The sequence below is a fragment of the Siniperca chuatsi genome, linkage group LG1, assembly GCF_020085105.1.
Source record: "Siniperca chuatsi isolate FFG_IHB_CAS linkage group LG1, ASM2008510v1, whole genome shotgun sequence".
NCBI classification, from domain to species: Eukaryota; Metazoa; Chordata; class Actinopteri; order Centrarchiformes; family Sinipercidae; genus Siniperca; species Siniperca chuatsi.
The window spans coordinates 14,188,071-14,211,004 of NC_058042.1; the positions used below are offsets into that span (position 1 = coordinate 14,188,071).

Consider the following 22,934-nt stretch of genomic DNA (forward strand, 5'->3'; position numbering starts at 1 on the left):
ACATGACCTTTGACTCGTTGCAAAAACAATAATTCTGTACCTAACACCTATAAATTGCAATACATTCAGTTAAAAGCAGTTTTGGAGAGCCAAACTATTAATTCAAATCAGCCTTCATTCCTGACAAAACTCCAGTCTCTTAGCAATAAGAAATTACCTTTTCATCTTTGTAAGAGCCTGTGTACTTGGAGGAGGAGCTTGTAACAGCTAAAGAGAGAGCTAGCTATTTTCCTCAAAACAAAGCTAAAAGAGAGTTAATATTGGACTGGATTTATGGGATGGCAAGAAACACGACTCTAAATGAATGCTAATTTTGCTCCGTAAATGTGTAAATAAACAATTGTTTGGATGTAACAATGTGACAAAGTAATGTCAATTGACAATGTGGTGGTTTTTGGTGCCTCCAGATGGACAAAAAAATCAATCAATGACCTCCCCTGACAAAAACTATGTTTAAACACATTCATGTCATGCAGTGCCAAAATCCAGTTGAATTAAGAGAGATCCTACTCACACACATAACCAAACATAAACTACACATTATGGGATTCATATGAAACTCAATACACATTCAAATCCACCCATTCTGGCTGTACAATACTGTACTGTAATTTCTTCAGGGATTTATAGACTTTAAGGACTGGAAACAAAAATGTTGTATCTTGCAACATACACACCAACACGCAACTCACCATTCATCCCCCATGTCTCTCCCTCTCTTCACTATCACACATCTACTTTTCTGATTTATTTAAATTTGTTTCCAATTTTGATGTGTTTGGTATGTCTGTGTTTCTGACATGATTAATACAACAATAAGTCTATGTATCCATTACCTACACCATACTTCACTACTTTTACTTCTGTCACAATTATTGTTGCTGTTATTGTTGTTGCTCTTGTTATGATGATAATGATGATGATGATTATTAAAAGATTACAATCTTATTTTATACAATTTTATGTTATTTTTATTATGTTATTTAGGGCTGCAACTAACGATTAATATAGATCAATCTGCAGATCATTTTCTCGATTAATCGTTTGGTCTATAAAATTTCAGAAGATAGTAGACAAAAATGTAATTGTCAAAATATTCAATGTACTATGATAAAAGACAAAGAAGACCACCAAACATTCACATTTGAGAAGCTGGAACAAGTGAATTTGAACAACAATCATGATTTCAGCTCAATTTTTTTGTTGTTGTTGTTGTGTATATTATTTGTGCAGTGAAAAAAAGGCTAATTAGAGGAAATAAGATAACAACCAGAGACAAATGGTGGTTAAATATGAGCTACAGTATTTCAGGGTCTATTGGGATTTAAGGAATGGGGGACAATGGGGGCCTGCAGATGTAAACAATTGTTGATGTAAACACCTACAGACAAAGAAAGTAGCAGCTACAAGACTTGAGCTACTTGGATGAAATGATTATTACATTAAATTTATAAGTCAGTCTACTGTACATATATATATACTGTATAGTCACTTAAACGTTACATTCATATGAGTCCTGGGTGACTGAACGAATAGAAAGCTGAGAAAAACATTGAGTTCACACAGACAGTTGGCCTAATTTAGTCTTTGTGTATTGTCATCAGCCTACATCTATTGCAATTTTTCTTTTCATGATTCTGGCTTTTTTAACAACAGACAGATCATTGCACATGTTCGTTGCTAAATTATCTTTTCTTTCCTTTCTTTGCTAATCTTAACAGAGACTCAACAATTCCTACCATGAGCAAGTACTTGGCAACAGTGACATGGAAAATCTTCCTTTTAACAGGCAGAAACCGCAAGCAGAACCAGACTGTCGGTGGGCAGCCATCTGCCTCTACTGGTTTGTCAATGTATGCACGTCATCTTTGGCAAGTATTGCAAGAAACACCCACTGTCTAACTTACATTTGCATTTCCTCTTTTTGCATTTCGTCTTTTAGTTCATAAGCCTGTGTTCGTTACTCAGTCTCTCTTACAGAGGTGGAGTAGAGGCAGAGCTACAGAAAGGGAAACACAAAAGGAAAACTAGTCAAGAGGCAGCTAAAAACGAGAGACAGAGACCAGCAAATAGGTATATGTCAAGGTCAGATATGGCCAGGTTGGATGTCATAGAGATGTTTCATGGTATTTCTTTTCCTGGACACCTACACACCCAGGATTCCTTGCAACTTGCTCTAAAATTTCCATTTAAGGACACAGATATCCTTATTGTCTCCTATCCAAAGTCAGGTAAGAAGAGATGACAAACTGATACATGGCACCTGCAGTGTCTCCAAGCGTAATGCAACTAACCACATGAGCATGTTGAGTAACTCATCGAGGGGAAACTCTTTTGTTACAGCAGCTCACTATCATGTCAGTGCACACAGGAATAGAAGTACTAAGCAAAAAATATAATACACTATAATACAGGTCAGAAAATAAATTAAGTACCAAATGGGTGTAAGTATAAAATTAAAACAAGTGTGAAGTACAAAGTGGGTTTACTGGTTGATGATAATAATACGGTATAAAGTAATAGTGCATGACTCACTTTTTTATTTTCAGTCTAGGTTTTTGCTGTTTGTTATGAATGCATTTAATAAAAGTCAGGTCAGAGATGCATCTCTCTTTTCTCTCAACAGGCACCACATGGATGCAGGAAATTGTGACTCTCACATCCAGCAGAGGGGACCCACACTTGTCCCAAACTGTCCCAAACTGGGCTCGGGCTCCCTGGCTGGAGCAATATTACAGTGCTGCGGTACTAGAGGCCTCATCAACCACACCCCGAGTCATCACCACACACCTGCCTCATCACCTGCTGGGCCCCACCCTCCGGGGCTCCAAAGCCAAGGTCAAATATACATGTTTATGCAACCGTTTGGACCACAGAGTTGTTCTTAGTATAGAGATAGACCGATAAATTGTCCAGGCCAATATATTGGTATATTAGTTTATTGCAGATGTATCGCTATCAGTGTATATGTCAGCTGATAAGTTTTAAGAAATTTGGTAATTTAGAAGGGGTAATTTAAAAGCATTGTCACTAGTTCCATGAGAGCACCAGAGAGCAAAGACATGTTGATTTTTCAACTCTAAAATGTCCCACTCAGTATGTATCTTGGTTAAAATTATTTAAAAAAAACAAATCTAATGGATCCAAATCAAGATTGATTGTTTGTATTATGTGTTCTCCCAAATATCAATATCAGTATCTGCCCCAAAAATTGGTAGAGCTTTACTAAGTACAGTACAAATATTCTGACACTGTTGCTGGGTGTCATCTCACAGGTCATCTATGTGAGCAGAAACCCTAAAGATGTGTTGGTGTCCTTTTACCACTTCCACAAAATAGCCAACTTCTTCCCTGAAGCTGGCTCATTTCCAGAGTTTTTAAATCGATTCCTGGAGGGCACATGTGAGTTGACATCAGGACAAAAGATGTATTTATTTTACCGTTTTGTGAGGATATGCTGACTTCAGCTCTGAAGCCAAAAGTATAATTTGATCAGTATTTGTCCACACCTATTTGTTTCAGTGCCCTTTGGCTCCTGGTTTGACCATGTTAAAGGCTGGACCAGTCAGACAGCAACAATGAACAATCTGCTTCACATCACCTATGAAGAGATGTCGCTGGTAGGAGAATTGATTCATCATTCTCACCACACTAAATGTCCATAAATGTATATTTTTTAAACAACAACAGACAACTAAGCATACAGTTTCTTATAAGACACCTATTTGTCTTGTTCCCCAATCGCAAGGGACAGTTCACTTCTTCAAACTAAGCTTACCTTCAAAACGTAAAGTCAAACTTCAAATACACCAGAGAATATGATTATTTATTTATTTTTATACGATTATTTAGCATTTTAAGGAAGCCGTTGCACACTGCTCACATGCAACGGCCATTGAAGCGTTGCAATCCAAATAAAATTTTTTGATTAGTTCCTTTTTTGAATTATTTTAACATTATCATTGTCTTCTTCCTGCTGTCAGGACCTACATGGCGCCATAAAAAGGGTAAGCTCTTTCCTACAGTGTCCCCTGGTGGAGGACGAGGTCAACAACTGTGTGAAACACTGCAGTTTCAGCAGCATGAAAGACAACAAAATGATCAACTACACCCTGGTACCTGAAGAGATAATGGACCATAGCAAGGGCTCGTTCATGAGAACAGGTGGGGCTCTGTTCTCTTATATGCATTTAAATCACACTTGATTGATTGATTGTGTCCTATGTCTAACAATATGTGATCCAACTCTTAAAAACTGTTTGGTCGACCTGCTCACAGTTCATGTCCACATTAAGGCCATGACATGTGAGGGGGGGTCACAAGTAAACATTGTTTCATTTTAAGGTGTCACAAAACAGTATCTTAGTAAGTTATTAGTGTTTTCTGATCCTGTCAGAAAAAATAATAAATGAAAGGAACAATTCGACATTTTGGGAAATATGCATTTTTTTCCCAAGAGTTAAATGAGAAGCTCAACAACACTTATATCTGTACTGTAAATATGAAGCTACCGTCAACAGGGGAAAACAGCTAGCCAGGATCTTTCCAAAGATAACACAATCAGCCTACCAGCATCTATAAAGCTTGTTTAATCCATACAAAAAGCGAAGTGTAAAAATTAGACAAGTTGTGGTTTTTATTAGGCCATTTCCCAGACAGGGCAGTAAGTTCCTCGAGTCTCCAGCCAAGAAATAGTCTTGCACAAACCCCCCTGTACAGATTAAACAAATGAGATATAACATGTTAGTGAGATTTAGAGGTGCTCATGGACAGATTTTGTTACCTTTAGTCAGAGCCAGGCTAGCTGTTTCCCCCTGTTTCTAGTCTTTATGCTAAGCTAAACTAACCGGCTGATGGCTCTAGCTTCATATTTACCATGCAGATATGACAGTGGTATCAATCTTCTCATCTAACTCTCGGCAGGATTATAGATAAGCATATTTCCCAAAATGTCAAAGGTTTATTTACATTTGTAATGTCTGTAAACAAAGGAGTCAACAGGCCTATATTTAAAATCATGTAGTTTATATGGTTTTATATTACCACTTATTTGACTTAAATTAAATATCATCCTTTTTGCTTAACTTTTCCCCTCCTACAATTCAGGTAAGATTGGAGATTGGAAAAACATGTTCACAGAGGAGCAGAATCAATATTTCAAAAGCGTCTTCAAGTCCAAGATGCAGGGCTGCACTTTAGAGTTTGTGTGGGAGCAAGAAAAAGAGGAGCCACATGCTAATGAACAAATCTCACGGAAGAACACAGAACTATGACTATGAAATTTGAATTCATGTTGCATCCTATGAGATGCATCACAAGTGGATTGTTTTCTGTAGTTTTTTGTAGTTTTTCTGATATTAGCTGTATACATCCTTCTAACATGCAATAAATTTAATCCTGAATGAAAATGTATGTAAAACTTCACATGTGCAGAGTTACAGTTAATGGGACACTGTTCAGCACCCTTCAATGCCTCTTATGTATATTGCTATCTTGCTTTCATCAATGAAATGATATGACACTTGATGATGATATATTCACTGTTTTGATGCAAAAAATTAAATATATATTAAATGGATGAAATTAATAATATGCAGTACAAACAGAGAAATTAATAGTTATGTAAGCAGCACGGCAATGCGCAGCGGGGAAAGGACAGATCAAAGGTTTTAAAATAAAGCTCCTCGTCCAGAGGGATGAGCTGTCCTTGTGCGTCCTGTCACTTCACACACCCAAAGAAAGGTGTTGTTCACCCTCCAGTTTCCATGCACTGGAGTGCTTTGATCGAATCCTATTAATTGTATGTGTGTGTGTGTGTGTGTGTGTGTGTGTGTGTGTGTGTGTGTGTGTGTGTGTGTGTGTGCGCGTGTGTAAGAGCGAACATATGGTACAAAGTATACAGAACACACTGTACTCTGTGACCGCAAGGAGGAACTCTGATATGAGCTTTAATCCACAGAGGCTCATAGCTGACATCTGATTGATAAATATGAAACTAGGAGATGGTTGTCATAGCATAAAGATAAATCAACATTACCTCTTCCACTCAATGTAATATTTTCCAGTATTATTTGAAGGCAAATTAAAGAAAAAGTTTAGGTCATTCTTATCACGCTGGTGTATGTTCAAGCGTTCATTTTTATGATAAGTTTGGTTCTAATTAGTTATTTGATGTTATAAAAACGGGGTTTTACGTCACGATTGTCAGCTGGGGCAGATTGAGTCGGCTGGGTGTATGGGCGGGACCTCGATACCGCGGCTCCAACCCTGATCACTACTGCGCAGACTCTGGCTCAAAATGACGTAACTAGCACAAGATGGCAGCTCCTGTATCTGGGATATTTTGGCTTAATTTTTGTGCAGTTGGAGGAAGTGGAGACGAGAATAGTACATTAGTATGTGATTCCGAACACAACCCAATAATCCTTTGCTATACTATTTCTTGGCCAGGAGCAATGAATTCTTGAAGTCTGTGCTGGTTGCCTGGCAACCTCACGGTGACGATAAGTGGATAGTTGTTTCCCCCTGTTTACAGTCTTTGTGCTAAGCTAAGCTATCCGGGTGCTGGCTCTAGCTTCGTATTTACCATACAGATGTATGAGTGGTATCGATCTTCTCATCAAACTCTTGGCAAGAAAGTGAATAAATGTATTTCCAAAAATGTAAAACTGTTCCTTTAAGGTTAAGGTCAGTACCTCATGGAGGACCTCATGGAATAGGCAAACTGAATGGTTTAGAGTAGAAACACACTGTTATCAAATTAAAGTTTATAACAAAAACAAAAACATATTTTAACATATTATCCACAAACTTAATAAACTTTAGGAATAATAAAACAAGAAAGATGCTTTTGAAAATGATTGAATAAAAGAACACTCAGAAATGGGACAATAAAAAAGTGGGCTTTTAATAAATATACATGACTTAAAAGATGGCACATGTTGGAGATCAGGCAATACAATTTAGTTTTCAAGTCTAGTCTTAAGTCTTGTCTGAGCATAGCAGAAAGCTGAGGCTGCAACAGTGTTATGGATAAGACAAAAGTAATTTGCGATCGTGTAAACAGGATGTGACAGAAGTAGAGATAATATCCTCAGAGGCTTTAGAAACATTAAATAAATATTTCCTTTTAAAGAAGTGGGACACTGGACTGCTCTGGTTACTTGGAAATAGAAAACTCACTACAGTCACTACAGATGCTACTGAGTTTCAGGCCATTGGGTTTCTGTTGAGCAACACAATGCCAGATTATGGAGATGAGAAATAAATTTACCACCCCTGTGGTGTGATCCTGTTGCACAAATAGTGTTGTAAGACGTTATGTTTTAACCTCTGAGAGTTACACTTACTGATTATACATATTTCCTCTGTATATCATCTGCCTTACACCACTTTTTTGCATGTACAGTATGTTGCATTGTGTTTATGCCTGTTGATCTGTCAATCATTTCAAAAGGGTTGTAAAATTCTGCTTTGTCAATAAATTTGATGCAGGAAAGAAAAGGAAGCATTGTCTAATTAAAAAATCAAGTGAAAGACGAAATAAAAGAGGAAATACCTCTGTAGCCCAGTCCTTATCTCTGCTGGAAACTATGGACTCGAGGCTACCGGAGGTTACATTAGCTGCTACTAGCATAACACACCCGAATCATCGACCAAACTGTCGGCAGTCGAGTTGCATTGTGGGTAATGCAAGGAAGAAGAATGCCTAGAATACAAAAGATGATGTGGTTCTGCTGCATCCATTTTTATTTTTTTAATTGTCCATTGATGTTATGGGAGTGCAATTTCGGGGGAGTACTCTTATCCGTTGGAGCAAGTGTTTAATTACAGGGCCTGGTCACTCAAATTATGAAAGAGTTTTCTCATTTACCTTTTGGTTTAATTTGTCCAGGTTTTGAGATGTTCGTCTCTGAGACTTCTGCTGCCACCCCGAGTGTTCTGTGGATTATCCAGTGTAATAGGGACGCCGTCTCTAGAAAGTGATGTTGCTGTTGACTTTTTTAAATGTCAGATTTCAATGCTGTGAGCATCACTAATGAAATTCCATTCACCTCCACTGCATTGGAGTGGATGCAGGAGATGGATATCAAAAAACCTGGACAAATAAAGCCAAAGCTCTCTGTATGGTCAGACACCACAGGTAAATGAGAAAATTAAGTAAGGCATGTTTTTTTCATCACAGTTCAGTTGTTTTGTACAGAACAAAATATAATGTTGACAAAGATTAAAGAAAACATGCTGATTTTAACACAAACCTGCCTGATAGGTAAGAAAAACTATTTCATTAATCTAACAAGCTATGCTATTCTTTGAGAAATGTGAAGGTTGTGAAGGACTTTTTTGTCTCTTTTTTAAAACAAGGCTACAGCAGTCAGAATGTGTATGATAACCGTTTATCTCCTGACATGTGGGGATGATTCAGCTATCTGCAGATGATTTGAATAGTCTAGTTTAAGCAGCAGCTCTAGTCTGTGTGTATTTGTTTGCTTCCACTGCCACAGAACAGTGCTGCTGGTACTCACGGTGCCTTACATGAACAGCCATTCATCTTATTTTGGATTTTACGATTGTGTGTCTGTGTGTATTCCATGTTTGTGTGCAAGGATCTGTGTGACAGCTTGTGTATTTGCTCGTGTGTTTGTGTATTGACCTGTGTGTATTGCATGTGTGTAGCCTACATTTGAATAGTGATGTCATCCGGTCTAATTTGGAAAGAAACGACATTCAAACTCAAGCTCATGCAACCTTGAAGATTATAGTCTCTTGTATTTTCAAAACATTGTGTGAAAGCCTGTTTCATGCAAGAAGCATTTTTCCTGCCTATAGATTTTGTTAGAGGCCGACTGGATAAAGTGGATTCACCTGTTCAGAAAGCCCACTGGAGGGCGAGTTGAATGACAGGAAGGTAAACTGTGCTCGCTGCCTTTTTCTGTGAAAGAAATTCATCTTAAAGAACGGTAAAATCAATTTGAGGAACTTGTCTATTGTCTATGTCTATATCTATTGTTAACGATACAGTTCCCTCTTTTTATAAAAGTGGTTTGTCTCTTTCTCGTCTTTCACCTTCTGTCACTGATCTGTGACATTTAAAAATATGTAGCGAGTAATCAAGTTGACAAGGGTTGTATCAGCTGCTAATATAGTCCATGCATGGTCACACATACACTTACACACACACACAATTGTAGCTTTTCGAGTTCTTTGTTGTGCACACACGCTCACACATTTCAGCCATGTGAGAAGCCTCTTCACACTTCTCTATATATCCAGCTTCAGACTCTGCTGAGGGGAAGGAGGTTGAAGGGTAAAGCTGGTGTCAGTGTTAATTGCCTCGGATCACGAGGGTTCAAACAAAACCACAGATTTGGGAATCTTAAAAAAAAAAAAATATTATTATTATTATTGGTGTTGCGAGCCTGTTTTGGTTGGGGAAGAATTTTTTCAGCTGTTAAAAGAGTCTTATTAACTATTATTTAACACACACATTTTGAGTTTTGTTATTGCTGTCAGATCAAATTATTAAATTATTTCCTTTATCATTATAGGAAAGAGACCGTACTCATTAGTTCAATGTTATGTACTATGTGTTATGTAATTATTTTCCCATAACCTTTTCATTTCAACTCATTTTAAATTTCTAAAACTTGAATTTCTAAAACATCATCCTTCCCCATTTTGTCAGAACCTGAATGGGGACCTAACAGCTGCAGAGAACTTTGGTTCACACATAGATTAAAATGCAATCTAAAATGCAAGTGTCAAAAAAGAGCATGCTGCTCCACATTTAGAAGGGAGTGCAGGAGACCACAGATGTGACAGGCTGTACGTCTGTGTGGTTAAGTGTGTGAGAAGAAAAAGAATCTGATCTGGTTTTGCGTGTGTGACTGACAAAACTTTCCTTTTTTTTTAAACAGATGTTTTTGTTGTTGTTTCCTAGGGACACACAACCTTGAATCACTTGTACTTGTTCTTTATTTGTCTTTTCCATTATAGCTGTGCCTCTGTGGTAAAACAGGGAATTTCATGTCGCACATCTATTTTAGAGCTGTTGAACAAGCTACATCCATACTGAGATGGTGAAGTCAGAGCAAGTCAAAGACTAAAGCCCATGAGATGGACATCCTACTTTCAAACTTGTGAATGACGTTTTTTGATATGGGAAGTCAGGCAAGCTATAAGCTTGGCATTTAAGTATCGACTGCTTCCAGAACTCTGAATTGCAGCCAACATCTCTAACTTTGTGAATGAATTCAAAAAGGTGTGTTGTTGCTCTTACAAACAACACATTGGGACATTTTAACTATAGTTAGGGTCAAGAAGACAGTGGTGGAAGAAGTATTTAAATCCTTTACTTGTATGTAAAGGATACCACAATGTAAAAATACTCAGAATTATCTTCAACAAAACATACATAAAGTCTCAAAAACTACAAGTACTTATGCAGAATGGTCCTGTTTAAAATTTTATATTATTCTAAACATGATATTATTGGATGATTATTACTGGTGCTTTAACATTTAAAGTTGAGGTGCAGCTGCACAATAACTGGCAAATGTGGTGAAGTAAAACTTACAGTATTTCCCTCTGAATTACAGTGACATCGATGTATAATGTAGCAAAAAGTATCTCAAAATTGTAAGTGTAGTACCTGAGTAAATGCACTTAGTTACTTTCCACCACTGAAAGAAGGCAACATCCGACTGAACAACCAAGTGTTAACAAAATGTCCATTCAGTCCATCAGGCTAATTCATGTGGTTAAACTGGTAAGACAACTGTTGCTAAGCAACTGATCCTTCCTTCTCCTTTCATATATGGTTTAATTTTTTTAAATCTTTGTTTACTATTTGTTCAAAAAACTTTAGGAGGACTTAACCATTCTGGCAACAAACTTTCACAACTTTCAGCTATCAGAAAATGTCTGCTAGCAAAGTCATGCATACAACAACTTCATACGGACATATGGACTCCTCTCATCAACACAATAAACATGAACACATCTGAAGGCAACAAAAGACAGAGCTGACCCTGAACATGACACTCTTATGAGGACATTTGGATCAAAAGAATACGAGTGCCAGTTCAACTTCCTTTAAGGATCCTGATAAAAAAAGATTGTGAATAAACACTAGGAGGACAGAGAGATCAGCACTATAGTGGCACAGACAGAGTGTCGTAATATTTAGAGCTCATGACTGTTTTGACGCTCAATTCTTCTGTCTGTTTTCTGATCATATCTGTTTAATGTTTGAGGGGAAGTATCATTCATGACCAAGCAAGCAAGCACGAATAAAGCTTATCTATGACGAATAAAAGACAGAGTAAATCCTGCTTTGGCCAGCAGTGGAAAATGGTTCATCAGGTAATACAGTTCACCATATCTGTTGTATTATTGCCTTGTGAAAAGCTTGGTGTGTGTGGTAAGTACAGTAAATATGAAGGTGGGTGATGAAGCTCAGAAAGCTGCAGTTTCCCAGTTACACATGAGGACAGAGCACATAATCTGGCAGCTGAGTACACAACATGCTAAAATACCATTGATTTGTATAATTTCTACCTCAAAGCCCCATTCTTGTGTTTGATGATTGAATCTACAGATGGCCACTATCAGCAGTACTTTTGCCTCGACACTGAGGTTCTGTTTAATGTGAGACACACTCAACAATAACTGTACGTGTCAGGATGAATGAACAGAGAGCGCCACATTTAATGGATCTTAACAGAGTAGACTTGCTCCGTGTTACCTTTGTTTATCTAATAATGGCTACAATGATACATACTAATACTCATCTTCATCATCATAAACTGATTATGAAGCATTTTTCAAGAACAATGTTACACAGAACCAGTATTAAATCAAACAACATTTGTAACACTTGTAAGTAACACATACACACACACACACAGTTATAGAGTGTAGCTTTTGTTTTTTTAAATTATGACAAACGTGATGTAAAAGAACCTCCAAAGTTAAAATGTTTAGCAACTGGGCATTTTTACTACATAATTTGGATAATGAGTGTTCTAAACAAATTGCCAGATGGATAAGTTACTGAGTGATACAGTATTTCCAGATTAAACATTGTGGCCAACTTCATCCATAGAGACAGTAAAACATTTGTAACTTGTCCTCGCTGTCACAGTGCATGAGGAAATGATGTCCCAGATCTATCCTTACCTCTCAATTCCACTTAGACAAGTCATTAGAAATTATGTATTATACTTAGAATAGATTCTGTGATATGTATTCATCACTTGACATGTAATTGAATGCAATGAAACATAAATCACTGAGGCCTATACTCCTATAATTATTAGCACTGACACAACAAGTTACATGTACATTTTGTGACTGTGTTCGGAGTTGGGCCTGTGACATGTTAACCACAAAGAGACCCTGATTAAATTTTCCTTTTTGTCTCAGTAACAGCCTCAACAAACAAACAAATAAAAAGTTATCTGTGTGTGCATACAACATGCTAACACAATATTCATCATCCATACTAATTCTGGTTTAAAGTGCAGTAAGACTATTCGTGTTTTGACCTCAGTCCTTGCTCTGCAGGAGTGATGGAGCCAGAGAGAGTACCCTCAGTAGACTGGTAGAGAGTAATGGCCCTTGACAAGGATATTAATATTTTAGAAGCCATAGAGGAGAACTTCCTGCACCCTGCTGCAGACCTGCTAAAAAGTATTTCTTACTCCCTTCAACAGCTCTATTTTTGTTTTACCTAAAAATGCCAGAAATGTCATGAAATAATTCCGTATATACTTCAGCTAAAGAGATAGTTTGCCTCAAGATATCTTTCAGCTGCCGATATGATATCACTGACTCTAAACCAACACACACTCATGTATGCACTGGTCCATGAAGGACTGTAATGATGTGTACAAGGTATATGTGAGAGTCACTATTCAGCATCATGTGAAGTCAGCAGCAGCTGGTCAGACGAGTGAAAGAAGAAATGCAAGAGACTGAAATCTGATGTCCAGCAGGGAATCAATAGGTTGCAACAGGTTTATTGGTTTAAGTCAGCAGTGGTTTTCTTTGTGGAAGCTGTCTGTTGAATCGTCATAGCTATAATTAACAGATTAAATAACTCACTTACATATTTGAGATGACAGTAATGAAGAATATCAGCCTCTTCATTGCCATCCCCTCAACCTAAGCTCCTATGTCCTCACATTACACTGAAAAAGGCCCAGAGGAATAAAACCAGTGTTCTCCACCTTGGCTTTGATTTTTACTTCCCTCTTATCTTTCCTTTCATATTGTATTGGCTGGACAGGCAGCTGTCATCATCCCACTTTTCTGGTGTGGAGAAGAGCATTTGTTGTTGAGACAGTTCATGGCAGAGTGGACGCTTCTGCCAGACGAGAATATCTTTGAAGTCCTTCTGCTATAAAAAACATCTGCGGGCAAAACTTGAAAATCACAAATTCTGAATTGTGTCATTCACTTTTATTCCATCGTCAACTTTTGCTTTCATGCTGATGACTGCACAAGATGAAATGACGTCTCAGCCTTTGAAGCTCTCAAGCTCTCTTTTCAAAGTTAACTGTGTAACAATGAAACATCACAAAGTCCTCCAAATTAAACTACAAAATACTTTTAAAGGACAAGTGTGTAACATTTAGAGTTATTGGCAGAAATGGTATATAATATTAAGTATGTTTTCATTAGTGTATAATCACAGAAAAATAAGAATCGTTGTGTTTTCATTGTTTTAGAATAAGCCGTTTTTATCTGCAGAGGGAGCGGGTCCCCTTCCACGGAGGCCGCCATGTTGCACCGCCATGTTGCACCGCCATGTTTCTACAGTAGCCCAGAACGGACAAACCAAACACTGGCTCCAGGTAGGGCCTTTTGCGTTTTTTGCGAGATTCGTGGCCACCGTAGTTTCTCCTACACGGTTGGAAGGGATGCAAACAGTATTTGAATGGTTGCAAACTGCAATTTCACCGCTAGATGGAACTCAATTCTACACATTTCTCCTCCAGAACAATATGTTTTCTTATGTGATGCCTCTCTCAGTAGGACGACGTCTGTGGTCAGTGCCTTCCAAAACCATTTGCAAAAATAAAAACATTTTCCTAATCTGAGAACACTATGGTTAAGATTTGGTTAGGTTTAGGCACAAAAACGACTTGGTTAGAGTTAGGAAACAAAATACATTGGTGGAAGAAGAATTCAGATCTTTTACTTAAGTAAAAGCAGAAATACCACAGTGTAGAAATACTCTGTATACAAGCATGCATTCAAAATCTTACTTATATATTATATACTGTATATACACTATATACTAACATTACTATATTATACTAATATATTGTATTCCTGGATTATAATTATTGATGCAGTCATGTTCATCACTTTAATGTTGCAGCTGGTAAAGGCAGGGCTAATATTAATTACTTTATATACTGCTGGGTAGCTTAACCTATAATAATACATTATAATTTATTAGTTGATTTATATTTTGTATTAATAATCAAAATCTACAAAGTAACTAGTAACTAAAGCTGTCAAATAAATTTAGTGAAGGAAAAAGTACAATATTTGACTCGAAAATGTAGTGGAGTAGAAGTATAAAGTAACATAAAGTGGAAATACTCAAGTACAAGTACCTCAAAATTGTACAGTACTTGAGTAAATGTACTTAGTTACATTGCACCACTGGAAAAAACATGGTTTGGATTAAAATACTTCATGGTTAAAACAAACGTTGACTGTCAGTAGATAACAGGAAGCAAACTGTGGTGTCCTGTGCCAAAGTCCAACATTTTGTTCACTCATCCAACCAACCAACCACCCTGACCTCTTACTTCTGCAGGCTAAATGTTGTTGTGTTAAAAAAAACTAGTTTGTAAGTGTTTACAGCACACACCGGCCATCATGAAGAGAGAGGCAAGACACTAATCGTTTACATATGGGGATAACAGCGCACACTTTCCAGGAAAGTATTCATAGCGTAGCACTTGTTTGTATGCACGAAAAGTGACAGACATTGTTGTGCAAAAAATGGAAAATGAACTGGCGCTAAAACAATGTCACGCTACTTCCTCCTTTACTCCTGACAGACAAGAGTCATAATTCCTACGGCCGCTATAATGTAAACATATTTCGTTACTGACCATTTGCTGAAACAACTGAAGATAATGTTTTTCTCTGGAAGGCAATTTGTGTGGCATACAAGAAGCATTGCAAACACTGGATTTATTTACTAAAATTCATCCAATAAATGTTTTTTTTCAGAACACAGCAATGGTTACATGACAAGCATTTAATAAAATTCAATGACTCAATACATTACAATGATTTCTCTACAAAATCTAAAGAACAGATGTCTGCCATGAGTACATCTTAGACATTGCATCAGAGCGCAGAGCAGAGGATTTCTCTGTATCTCCTCTGATGACACTGTGGATCCAGGGCAAATATGAGGAAATCTTCATATAGACTCCGTACTTGTACCTGTTGCAGGATTTGTCATAGGAAAGGATCCCTGCAGCGTAAATGTCCCCAGTTTCAGCATCTGTGACAGCCAGAGCGCCTCCTGCATCACCAAAACAAACATTTTCCTCATATATGGTGGTTCCGGTGCAGAACATGTTGTCGTCTACAGTTGGTGTGAGCGCGATACGTTCATATTCTGCCTTACAGTCAGAGTGATTGGCCAGGGGGAGTACAAGGTGTTTGAGTGATGCAGCTGGGGTGAGGTGGATCCCCCAGCCCCAGCCGGTGATGACCCCGGACCCTCCGACGGTGTCTGCCAGGTCGTGACCTCTCTCTGGCAGGGGGATGGGGGTCACTTTATTGCTCATGACCACAGGCACCTTCAGCTGGATCAGTGCCAGGTCGTTGTCCCAGTCTGACTGGTTCTGGAAGCCTGGATGGAGAACAACCTGCAGGAGGGGAAGGTAAAATACAAGAGAAAGGAAGTCTGATTGAGTATTTGGTCTTTAATCTTTTCATTTTCATACAACTGTAATGAACAGCAATAAAAATGGCGCTCTCAATATTACATGAAATATCACATGAAATAGCTTAGCATAATAACTAGATTTTTCTTTAGATTTTCACAACTCTGTGAGTGTCACATATATATTTAGTGATATATTTCACTGTCCAGTAAAAATAATTTATCTCCAAGCTTAGTGATTTTTTAATTTTTAGATAAGTCTGGTGATATTCTATATTTTTGTCATTGTCAACAAATGCCCTGAAAAGACCAAAACCAACAATGCGTTAGTTTGTCTCTCAATACTTTTCCAAATATCCCAGCCTGTCTGTGGCACTCAGCTCCAAGCCCATTGATTCCTACTGAAGAATAGGAACAAGGCTCAGTAATTTCCTAAGACATCTATTTTCTCTCTATTTGCTATAATGGTGCATCCATAAAAATATGGTATGTACTGTATGTAATGAAAAAATAGAACAAAATAATGAAAGTGAAAAAAGACAATCTACATTACATTTTACATATTTCCTGTAAGTCAGCACTGCATTATGGGTATTATGGATTGAACTTTTGCCTAGAACTTGAAATAAATCCACACACTAAGGACGAATAATATGCATTTCAACTGTGGTCGAAGAGGAAAAGGTTTGTATTTAACCTCAATCAAATGTTTTTCTTGCTCACCCTCTCTACAGCAACCTCTTTGGAGGCATCAGCTTCCGCCCGTTGTGAGATTCCCAGGTACACTTTAGGAATGACGGGATCTTTTCCATGAATATCCTGACGACTCTTCCTGACAAAAAGGTTCCTGCCAGCCGTCAAAACCCAGCGGTCAGAGATCAGAGCACCACCTGCATAGCCTCCATCCAGCACACTGTCAGAGATGTAGACCATGGCCTGCCAGGGGACATGAGGAGCCAAAGTCCCCCCAACCATTCGCTTGGAACGGAGTGATGCTAACCTGGAGGCTGAGACATAAACATAAATTGTTTTCTGTTTTGTATTTGAAGGATTTTCTGGGGTTTTTTTTTTTTTTTTTCTTTTTTCATGTTTTACATTACATGGATATATTGTTCTCTTATGGCCTACAATGTAAATTTAGATAGGTTAGGTCAACACAATGCTTTTCATGCCATTGATCACATTTTGTTAAATTATATGCTTTCTGTGGGTTTTGATTAATCTGCTTACAGCTGGTTCAAATCACATCTTTCCCTGTGTCCCACAAGGATCAATATTAGGACCCCTACTATTTATTCTTTATATGAATAACATGTATTTTCAGATGAATTACACTCTTGTTACTGTATATCGGAAGTCATTCTCAATTGTGGAGACAATCCACAATTGAGAATGACTTCCGGATGGGAGCCGAAACGTCTTGATTCTGAAAACAGTGTCCAGATGACTACGACTGAAACCTTTTCTACGATAGAACACTCCTGGACGAATGAGGGACTACACTGTCTCTTGTTACTGTAACAAAGTTGTTTTTTGTGTACTAAAATCAGCAATTTTACTTGTACGTATTTTTTATATCAAGTATTACAGTTTTCTACATTTCAAGTCACATCCAGAGTTAAAAAAAGTCACATGGAAAGTCATGATGAACCGTGTGAGAATGGAACAAAAGAAAGGCGTTAAATCAGCAGGTGCAGTATTGAAGAAGCTGCTGGTTTGTCTGCGGCCACAGGAGGGCAGAGCTCCATGTCCAGAGACACATGTTGAATGCGTACGTTCACTGGCAGAAGTGGAGAGTCAGGGGGTGTGAGGGTTGTGGTCATACCCGGGCCGGGCCTCGCAGTTTGTGAACTGTGTTAAAAAAGGCACAACAATTCATCTAACTTAATTAATCCCTGATATAATGCACCACCCGGCGAGCACGCTAAGTGACCCAAATCCAGCCCAACCACAATGTTGCATGACCAACAAGTGCATTCTGGGTCTGGCAAAGATGCTAATGGTGGATCCTCCAGCAGTGACTTCTACGTCTACTGAGGAAATTCTACCTTCAGTGAGGTGTGTGAGGTCTCTTTGCTGTTTTGACAATAATCCCTGTCACAGTTGTGATTGCAGAGAGCTTCTTCAGCTCAAAATGTTAGAAAACTTTGAGGAGCTCAGTGGGACAGAGAGGTTGAGTGGACTGGTTATATTATGCATAGTGTGAATGAATTGAATTAGCAGAGAAGTTTAACCTAGAGCAGATTGTGGAGGACTTTGTGGTGCATGAGACTCGTAAAATGACGTTCAGACAGGTGAGCACAACAACAAACTTGTTGGATGTAACTTGCCAGAGGAGAATGTCTTCAATGACTGTGTTGCCTAGCAACGAAGTGTTTTGTGCAAAACTGTGCAGACTCTCTTTTGGTTTTAATGTATGGCTGTGGGCTGTAGCTGCTGTCAAGTTTATAGTGTCTATATACTTCTGTTGTCTGCCTTGGTGATATTTTATTCTACAGTTAAAGTGGCAGATTATTTAACTTAAATAGCCTAATAATGCTTGTTACACCCGCTGTGGTGTCCATAGCTCCATAACAGGTAATTGTACTTTTACTTGAGTAAAATATTCAAGTACTCTTTCCATCCCTGTTTTTATGCTGATACCATCTTGTATGGCACTGAATCCACAGCAAGCCAGAGTTCTCCAGGTTACAGTCTGCTCTTTGATGATGATCTATTATTAATTTAAAGCTTGTTCTAAACTCCAAAAAAAGCACATGCATGCATTTCACAAAAGAACAAACCTTTGATGTTCCTATAAACCTTAATGGTTTATTTGCTGGATTTTTTAAATACTATTTGTGATTGTTTAAATGAGTGTGTCTGCATCTATCGACCCATCTTGCTTTCCTCTGGTATATATGTAATATGTTCTAAGATTTCTCTTGATCTCAATGAGACCTCCTAAATAAATAAAGCCCCTTCTAACTAATTCCTTTCCAAGATGTCTGTTGAGCCCAGATATTAAGAACGCTTCACCAGTTTGAGTAGTTTATCTTTGCGTGTTAAACATTGTTGACAGCATTTTTGTTCTTCCCCGTTTTCCCTTCAGTAGAACTTAAACATATTTAATAAAATATGATCTTCATGTCACCAACCCATACCGTTGCATGGGGTGGCTCATTTATGTATTTTTTATTAGTAAGTCTTTGGCTTACAGAGGAATAAACTACATCAGGCTTTGGAAACACAGGCAATACTTGTTAGTAGGGGAAAAAAGTTGAATATCACATGCCTTATCCTTTAAAAGATTATGGTTTGAGAAAACCCTCCTACCACTAAGTCTCATTCATCCTCAGATCCTGAAAAACTGACATTTTGGAGATATATGGTTTTCTTTGGATGGTGTTGATTCAAACATGCATTTCAATAGCGACCACTAGGGTCTTGAACATGGTCGAATAGGTAATGGTTTGTATTTAACTTCAATCAAATGTTTTTCTTGCTGACCTTCTCTACAGCGACCTCTTTGAAGGCATCAGCTTGACACGAGGGTTATCACGTTGTACCATATGCACTGCAGTCATTAAAGCATATTGTTATCACTTCCAGAGATCTGCTGTTAAACTGAGCTTTGTTGTCTGAATACGAGGCTTTCATGCTCTGAGTGCCTCCTCCAGAAACAGTGGCCTCTAATTTATTCATCATGAAGGAAAGAAGGGAATCATTCTACTCTATGTACTTTGATCCACGCGTCTTGTGTAACTGAGATAATGAAAAGTTTATCTTCTCTTCAAAGTGATGGCCACATGCTTATTACATAGATGACCCCAAACCAACTGTTCATGACCATTAATCTTGCTGTAATTCTACATCCTGACAGGGTTTATTTACCAAGAATGATTTCCAGTGTCTTGTTCAATCAATGTATTCAACACAGTAACCATTGGCTTAAATTAACGAATGACTAATTAGTCATTAGTTTATTGTTAGTTTTTAATGGCTGATACTGTAGCTTTACAGCCAAATGAAAGGGAATATCTAAAATGAGAAGTAATAGCTCGGCCCTCAGAACCTGCAGGGAAGCCCGTGTCATTTCATGCAGGGGTTATCTATCTGAACAGCGGCTGTCAAGGAAGTATTAGTGTAAAACAATAGCTTCAGAGAACTGGAGCCTTTGGTCGCTTGGATCCACTTGAATGTGTTCTCAAGTAAAAGGCTGCTGTTTGGATCTCTGGATCAGTCCTCATGAGCAAATGTGGGGTTATATTCTGACTGTAAATGTGTTCCCAGCTTAATTCTGTTAGCGGCTGTAGGATGTGTTTTTGTAAATGCCACAATAACCTGTTTAACCTCAGAGAATGCCATTAATTTAGTTACCAGGTAAAAGACCAAATAGTAGCTGCCTTGCCATGGCAATATTGGGCCGTCGGCCTGTTGGTCCGTCCCCCACTTTGGTCCAGACTGAAATACTGTATTTCAACAAGTATTGGATGGATTGTCATGAGTTTTGGTACAGATATTCATAGATCCCAGACAATGAATCTGACTGACTTTGGCGTTCCCCTGACTTTCCCTCTAGCACCACTAGCAGGTCAAAGTTTTCACTCTTCTCCTTCTTTCACTCCTCTTTTAAAGGTCCAGTATGTAGAATTTAGTGGCATCTAGTGGTGAAATTGCAGTTTGCAACCATTTGAATACCGCTCACATCACCCTCCTGTACCAAGTGTGTAGGAGAAACTATGGTGGCTGCAAAACCCACAAAAAACATGAAAGGCCCTATCTAGAGCCAGTGATCAGTTTGTCCATTCTGGGCTACTGTAGAAACATGGCAGTGCAACATGGCAAACTCTGTGGAAGGGGACCCGCTCCCTATGTAGATAAAAATGGCTCATTCTAAGGTAATGAAAGCCCAACAATTCTTATTTTCTCTGTTTCACTAATTAAAGCATTCTTATAAATATTATATTCCATTTCTGCCAATAGCTCCTCCTAAATGTTACACACTGGAGTTTTAAATCTCTAATATTTATCTTGTTGCTTTCTCATAACTGATGGAATGTGTTGTAGTTGTTTTAAATTATTTTATCTTGTTTACTCAAATTTTACTTTTTGGATTTTATTAACTTATTCCTTTAATCCTGGTTTTACGGAACTGCATTTTGTAACTTCATTTTTGAAATGTGCTGAATAAATAAAGTTATTATAACAAAATACCTACAAATCAATGACATTCCCATCAGCCTCAGCTGTACTTTGTGATTAGTGCTAATTAGCAAATATTAGCTTGCTAACTTGTAAAATAAGATGGTGAACATGGGAAACATTATACCTGCTAAACATCAGCATGCTAGCATTGTCATTGTGAGCATGTTAGCATGCTGACGTTAGCATTTAACTCAAAGAAACACAGTGCTTAAGTACAGCCTCAGCTGCTAGCATGGCTGTAGACTTGTACTAGTCATGCTGGTCAAACACAGAATATTTCATTGTACATTTTTTAGCATAAATATAGAATATTGATGTAAAAACTAGAAATTGGTTTTGAATTAAGACACCATGTTTATCAGCGTAGACATATTTTTGTTTGTTAGTGTGTGTCTGTGTGTGTTACCCGACACAGAGCGTTTCATTCTTTCTTCACTGTGAGCCACATCTGCCAGACAGGCCCACACAGTCAGGAGGAGCACAGTCAAAGAAAACCTTCAAACAACAACAGAGTCACATGATAAACAAACATTAAATGTTTCTGGATCTATGGAGACAATAAATCTGGGCTCATTTAAGGATTAAGAATGACAAACCAGTTATTTAATTATTTAATTAATCAGCGTTAGATAATTAAGCATTTGATTTAGAAGAGCCCACAAAACATTTCTGGACAATTATTGGAAAATTTTAATTAGATAGCTTTTTAAAAGACCTTTCATAGTCAAATTATTCTTAGATTTACAGATTGTAACCTTTTTGTTGTAAATAATAATAAGGCTCAGCTAAGTATATAACATTTGTTACTGAGGAAGAGAGATTTAAAAATGACTAACAAAATAATATTTGAACTTACCACATTTTGTTGATAATATTCATCTTCTGCAGCAATGGTTATAATCTCTCCTCTTGAGTGTGTTGTGCATTTTGGAGCCAGGAAGTATTTATATCTGCTGAGAGATAAAGCCTCTACTCTGGAAATTTCTGCTTGGCACAAAAAACATTGATTCCTGGAATCTGAAATAAATGGTTGTGAAATCTCACATTCCATCCAGTTGGGAGACTCTCCACTGTCTGGATTCAGGAAAAAGAACATTTATCTATGATTAAAATTTGTGGCACGTACAGCACATGTTTCTTGTATGATAAAGGGAATTCAGCTCAGTCTGTAAAATTACACAGTAATATAAAAAAATACCATAGCAGATTTGAGCATTTTGATATCATGTGGTGTAAAACCTCCTGTTCATGTTTTATACATATATGAGTTGAGTTCTGATCAATTTTTTAACCGTATAGCTCAGTGGTAGAGCCTGTGTCGATTGTAATAGAATTGGAGGTTTTACAAAGTAAAACTATTTCACAAGTCAGTGTTTCATAATTTTGCAAAGCAAGACATTAACAGTTTGTACTGTTTGCATCATAGTTTTGCATCATAGTTTACTAAAAGTAAACAAGGCTGACTGATTCTAACATTTTTATCTCTTGTTGGATGAGAAAGTAATGATATTGCAACAAACTGTGCTGTTTAATTTGTTACTACAGAAAATAAGGCACATACAGTATTGCCTCAATAATACTCTGCAGGGAACAAAAACTGTCAATATTTCCTCAATTTCCTAAAAATAAATAGTTAATAGTTAACTGTGACAGCAGTTAAGTCAGATATGTGTTGCAGGGGAGGAAAGTCCAGTATTACTGCTTTGGGTATTTACAAGAAGTCACAAACAGGTTACAGAGGTTTGTAATTATATAGATGTTTAATTTCAAAGTTTGTTGCCATTTAATATATACAAATGTGTGCAGAGTGTGTATTTATGTT

General features: G+C 37.6%; 2 protein-coding genes across 4 annotated transcripts; one reads left to right on the forward strand and one right to left on the reverse strand.

Annotated features, from left to right (window-relative positions):
• Positions 1-1,927: 1,927 nt before the first annotated feature.
• On the forward strand, positions 1,928-6,519 carry sult5a1 (sulfotransferase family 5A, member 1). 2 transcript variants are annotated; one of them, XM_044206215.1, is made up of 6 exons: positions 1,928-2,231; positions 2,627-2,838; positions 3,276-3,402; positions 3,523-3,620; positions 3,984-4,164; positions 5,107-6,514. In XM_044206215.1, exons 1-6 carry the CDS (start codon positions 2,078-2,080, stop codon positions 5,271-5,273), a joined length of 939 nt encoding a protein of 312 aa, XP_044062150.1. In that variant the 5' UTR covers positions 1,928-2,077; the 3' UTR covers positions 5,274-6,514. The 2 variants fall into 2 exon arrangements, with proteins under 2 accessions (XP_044062150.1, XP_044062160.1); XM_044206225.1 differs by having other exon boundaries at positions 1,937-2,073; positions 5,107-6,519.
• Positions 6,520-15,202: 8,683 nt separating this feature from the next.
• On the reverse strand, positions 15,203-22,090 carry LOC122880793 (haptoglobin). Of its 2 annotated transcripts, XM_044206268.1 has the most exons (5): positions 21,969-22,090; positions 21,519-21,607; positions 16,649-16,932; positions 15,665-15,908; positions 15,203-15,559 (listed from the first exon to the last, which is right to left on the reverse strand). In XM_044206268.1, coding segments are annotated over exons 1-5 (642 nt in total). In that variant the 5' UTR covers positions 21,992-22,090; the 3' UTR covers positions 15,203-15,557. The 2 variants fall into 2 exon arrangements, with proteins under 2 accessions (XP_044062203.1, XP_044062195.1); XM_044206260.1 differs by having other exon boundaries at positions 15,203-15,908; positions 21,969-22,089.
• Positions 22,091-22,934: the final 844 nt, after the last annotated feature.

Bases quoted from the DNA above. Each gene is read 5' to 3' on its own strand.
- sult5a1 (XM_044206215.1), top strand. From the start codon at position 2,078: ATGTCAAGGTCAGATATGGCCAGGTTGGATGTCATAGAGATGTTTCAT. The intron at 2,839-3,275 runs GTCAAATATACA...GTCATCTCACAG, and splicing joins TCCGGGGCTCCAAAGCCAAG to GTCATCTATGTGAGCAGAAA. The intron at 4,165-5,106 runs GTGGGGCTCTGT...CCTACAATTCAG, and splicing joins GGGCTCGTTCATGAGAACAG to GTAAGATTGGAGATTGGAAA.
- LOC122880793 (XM_044206260.1), bottom strand. From the start codon at position 21,991: ATGAATATTATCAACAAAATGTG. The intron at 21,608-21,968 runs GTAAGTTCAAAT...TGTTGTTTGAAG, and splicing joins AATATTATCAACAAAATGTG to GTTTTCTTTGACTGTGCTCC. The intron at 16,933-21,518 runs GTAACACACACA...TTTATGTCTCAG, and splicing joins AATGAAACGCTCTGTGTCGG to CCTCCAGGTTAGCATCACTC.